At 39.7% G+C, this 5,167-nt stretch overlaps 1 protein-coding gene across 5 annotated transcripts in view; it reads left to right on the top strand.

The window, feature by feature from the left end:
* LOC143040592 (uncharacterized) overlaps window positions 1-4,881 on the top strand; it is a 106,681-nt gene extending 101,800 nt beyond the window's left edge. For all 5 annotated transcript variants that reach the window (XM_076211689.1, XM_076211691.1, XM_076211693.1 and 2 more), the window contains one exon: window positions 1,809-4,881. In XM_076211689.1, coding sequence (XP_076067804.1) covers window positions 1,809-1,891 — 83 coding nt within the window. In that variant the 3' untranslated portion in view covers window positions 1,892-4,881. The remainder of the gene's footprint in view (window positions 1-1,808) is intronic.
* Window positions 4,882-5,167: the final 286 nt, after the last annotated feature.

The following is a 5,167-nucleotide window of genomic DNA, read 5'->3' as shown; positions in this document are numbered from 1 at the left end:
CTTCTTGTTCTTCTCATTCTTGTTCTTCTTCTTATCATTCTTGTTCTTCTTCTCATTCTTCTTCTTCTTCTCCTTCTTCTCCTTCTTCTCCTTCTCCCTCTTCTTCTTCTTCTTCTTCTTTTCTTCTTCTCCTTTCTTCTTCTTCTTCTTCTTCTTCTTCTTGTTCTCCTATTTCTTCTTCTCCTCCTTCTCTTCTTCCTCCTCCTCTCTTTCTCCTCTCTTCCTCCTCTCTTCCTCCTCTTCTTCCTCCTCTCTCCCTCCTCTTCTTCCTCCTCTTCTTCCTCCTCTCTTCACCTTCCTCTTCCTCCTCCACTTCTTCTTTAACACCCGGGAAAGAGGAAGTATATATATGTACAATTATTTCAAGCATGTATATGTTTATATGCATATGTGTATCCTTTTACACAAAATCCTGCGAGCATCGTTCCCTACTTGTATACTACAATTAGGTAAACACACACACACGTACATACACACATATTCACTTACAAACACAAACACACACATATACACATGTACACACATACACAGACATTCACTCACACAGAGACACACACATTCACTCACACACAGACACACACATTCACTCACACACACACATCCACTCACGCACAGACACACACATTCATTCACACACACATACACACATACGCACATACGCACACATACACACATACGCACATACGCACACATACACACATACGCACATACGCACACATACACACACACGAACACACACTTATAATTCCTAATCAAAATGCATTGAACTCTTTTCCATTGAAATCACTTTTTGGTTAGCGTGGATTATTCATTATATTACCACATTGATAATATGGTTTTTCATCATTTTGTTTTATTCCGACTTATTCTCGTATTCTGGAACCTGTATTCCCTTATACAAATTGGCTTCTGTTATTTGTGAATACTTCCGTACGATACACATTCCCAATTTGCAATGCAGAATACAAGTTAAATAATTTATCGAACATAAACCAGATGAGTTTATTTCCAACAAATTATAACGAATGAAAATGAAATGATAGTCATAGTTGTTTCCTCGGGTTTCACTGCCTGAAACGCCGCAGCCCCATAGTGGGTGGCAACGGTCCGTGGGCCTCTATCTGTTTTTTTTTTTTTTTTTTTTTTTTTTTTGTCAGTGACGAAGGTGGGCTGGAGTTCCCCTCAGGTGATTTACAAATAATAAGAAATCTTGGAGTATTGTCTGTGTCTTAAGATGAGGCAGTTTCTATGTCCCTAGCTCATAGTAATTGAAGGGGAGAGATCAGTCGCCGGTTATCAGCTCTCCTTAAAGGTGGAAGGAACGCAAATACAGTTTAAGTTGAAAAAATCTCGAGGCTGATATGGACACCGAATGTCAGCCCCTCAGGGCTGCACATACAGGTGGTGAAGGTGTTAATGGGTTCTGAAGACAGGGAGACGCTTCTCTCTGACGTCTGTCTTATAGGGCAATCACTTGTATGAGTAGATAGGTAAATATAATATTAGATAAGACTATATTTCGAGTTTCAATTGTCTTGTACTATTGTGGATATCTAAATCTTACCCATGGTATATCTGGAAACGTGTCTTTCGTTGTTGTTGTATTAATAGAATTATGTTTACAAAATCACATATATTGTAAAAAAATAATAATAATAATAATCTTTAAATGGATATAATAAATACTCACCAGTAAAGATATATATTTACATAAGTTTTGTATATACCATGGGTCACATTTAGGTGTCCGCAGTGTTGCATCCACATGTAGGTTCCTTACTGATGTGTCCCCATTTCGATTCCCCCAGGTGGTTGTGGGTTCTCCACGTCCACGCCCTGGATGGTCGTGACGACCGTTTTGGCCGTCCTCTTGCGGCCAAGGCCGACGTAGAGGCGGCAAGACAACGACCAGAAGCTTCCCTGGTCTGAAGAGTCTCCAAAGGACAAGAGAAGAAAAATTTCGAGAAGAACAGTCTTTCGTGAAGAGTCTCCAAGGGATAAGAGAAGAAAAATTTCGAGAAGAACTGTCTTTCGTGAAGAGTCTCCAAAGGATAAGAGAAGAAAAATTTCGAGAAGAACAGTCTCTCTTGAAGAGTCTCCAAAGGACAAAAGAAGAAAAAATTCGAGAAGAACTGTCTTTCGGGAAGAGTCTCCAAAGGATAAGAGAAGAAAAATTTCGAGAAGAACAGTCTTTCGTGAAGAGTCTCCAAAGACAAGAGAAGAAAAATTTCGACATGAACAGTCTCTCTTGAAGAATCTCCAAAGGATAAGAGAAGAAAAAATTCGAGAAGAACAGTCTTTCGTGAAGAGTCTCCAAAGGACAAAAGAAGAAAAATTTCGAGAAGAACTGTCTTTCGGGAAGAGTCTCCAAAGGATAAGAGAAGAAAAATTTCGAGAAGAACAGTCTTTCGTGAAGAGTCTCCAAAGACAAGAGAAGAAAAATTTCGACATGAACAGTCTTTCGTGACAAAGTGGAGGTTTCATTGGTCGAGATGACTGACACCAGGATCGAAATTTCTTCGTCGAAGTGTGTCGTTGAAGGAACTTTTTTTTTCTTTTTTTTACTGAAGTTCTTTACTCCTAAGACAAAGATTTCCCTGACTGGAAAGTGATATTTTTTTCAATGTTGACTGGATCCAGATCCGGAGATCTCTTATTGGGAATGGAATATCTCGGCAAACATTTTTTGAAAATTGTCAGTCACAGATTTCAAGACATTTGGAGAGTTGACTTTATATGTCACTCGTGCAGAACTCTTCTCGCGGCGTCTTGCGCACTCCCAGACTACTCCAAATGACTCTAAAGTGACCTCTCAGCCGAAACGACTCCTTAATATTGTGCTTAGAAAAAGAAAACGGGGGGGAAATAATAACGTATTGTCATGACGGCATTTTGACATCAAAGTTGGTTGAGAAAAAAAAAGAAGACAGGATGGGTAATTGACACTATTATGCCTTTTTATTCCGCTAATGGCCTGACGGAAAGAAGCTTCAATTTTGTGATTAATCCAACGGTAGTCTGATGTACAGGCATCGAGAGACATGACCTTTTTGAGGTCATCATAGTGGATAGCGTTAGTAGTTATCTTTCCGTAGAGAAAGCAGAGTTGGACTGATTCATAAAAAGGTGGTTAGAGATAAGCTCGATTCGAACCATTAGAGAATCGAACACTATAAAATTCGAACACTTAGGGATCTGCACTCTGTAAGATTCGAATCCTACAAGATTCGAACCTTGGGGGGATTTGGCCCTAGAGGATTTGAACCCTTTGTGATTCGAACCTTACAAGATTCGAACCATACAAGATTCGAACCTTTGGGGGGCCTTAGCCCTAGAGGATTCGAACCCTATGAGAGTCAAACCCTTGATGATTCGAACCCTACAAGATTCGAACCTTTGGGGGGCTTGGCGCTAGAGGATTCGAACCCTATGAGATTCAAACCCCTGGTGATTCGAACCTTACAAGATTCGAACCTTAGGATATTGAAATCCTGGGATTTGATCCCAGGGAGTTCGAGCCCTATGAGGTTCGAACCCCTGGAGATTCGAACCTTAAGAGATTCGAACTTCAGCATGGGGATTTCAGGCCTTGGAAGGTTCGAACTTTGTTTTGAAATACTCATAACTCATAAGCCTCGAACCTCAGATCGAAAGGTTCGAATTTTGGAAAATTCAATTTGCATCTACCCCCTCACTGCTAATCTGAACGAATTTCAAAATTTCGAGAAGACGAAATTCTATACAGATTTTTTGGACGAATCTTAGAATCTTTATTTATACTGACTATGTATGTGGTGGAGTTTCTATATTGCTGGTTAAATCTAGAACCTCCACTTTCTTTGACTATATTAAGTTTCTAGTGCTTTCTAAGACGCTGATCAGACATGTTAAACCATTACTCTTCTTTTTTTTTTTTTTTTTTTTTTTTTTTTTCCTACATCGCTGGACGATGTTAGTTTACTACAAGACAACAAAATGGTTGTCCGTTAATGTTTAGTTTGGTGGACCGTTAACCTTTAACGCTTGTCCTTTATAATCCGTTAATATCCGTTAATAACCGTTAACATTTAGGTTACGTCCACTCTTGTTCCACTTCTATCTCGCGAATAAACTTTCCAGATGCAATGTATTGCTTATATGTTTTTTTAGTTTCCATCTGCCTAATCTTATATATGAATAGTGGGACAAAACGAGGTGTCTTCTGTTATGGAAATGGCGTTCCAAAGTTAAAGAATGTCTAGTGATGCAGGATAAGGATCACAGGAGTATTATAGTGCAGAAACTCAAAACCCTCCAGGACTAAGACCCGCCCCAAATTGTCGTGCGAATCAAAACTAAAATCTGGAAAGGCGTGGTTGCTGTTGTTGTTGTTTTTGTTGTTGATACTTACCTCCTGTGACAGTTGATGAATTCAGACTTCCAAGTTTCAGTCCCCGTCTCTTTCCTCGTTCAAATTTGGAAGCGATTTGGAGGAAGCATCCTTGAAGCTCCTACCATGTAACCATTACTCGGAGCGGCCTCTTCAGCTTGCTCCAAATCCAGGAGGTCTGGAAGCCTCAGACCTCTTGTAGCAAAGACTTAATCGACATGACAACCTCCACACCTCGAGGCAACACACTTAACCGAAAAAAATATCTTGACGTTAGTCAGAGCAAAATCTATGAAGACGTCATCAGAATGAAGTGTTTGAGAAGTTAACAGTATATTTAGTGATGATCTTGTGACCGTAAATCAAACTGTAAAGTCTTCAAACTGAATATATTGTATTTCAGCCGTCCTAAGGAAGCGAGTTCATTCCTTCCTTTGTGAATTTACCCGAGCCACGAAATGAGAACTTCCTCATCCACCCAGAATTTCGTTTTTGGGAAGAAGAAGAAGAAGGAGGAGGAAAGAAGACGAAGACGATGACGAAAAAGATGGAAAAGAAGAGGAAAAAGAAGAAAAAGAAGGAAAAGAAGGACAAGCAGAAAGAAAATGAAAAAAGGAAAAAGAAAAGTGAAAAGAAAAGAAAATAAAGAAAAGGAAAAGGAAGAAGAAGAAGAAGAAAACCTATTTCAGAAGAGTCTGCAATTGGAGGGGGAGGGGGGCGTAACACATACTCCGCCCCCAATACCAGAAGCTCTGTTCGTATCGACAGAGCGAGGTCCGAGGTGAAGAATTAAACCAA

This window comes from Oratosquilla oratoria, chromosome 29, assembly GCF_046742065.1.
Source record: "Oratosquilla oratoria isolate Oo_2021 chromosome 29, ASM4674206v1, whole genome shotgun sequence".
NCBI lineage: Eukaryota > Metazoa > Arthropoda > Malacostraca > Stomatopoda > Squillidae > Oratosquilla > Oratosquilla oratoria.
The sequence above is the reverse complement of the archived record's forward strand: the minus strand, read 5'-3'. Positions and strand labels throughout refer to the sequence as shown.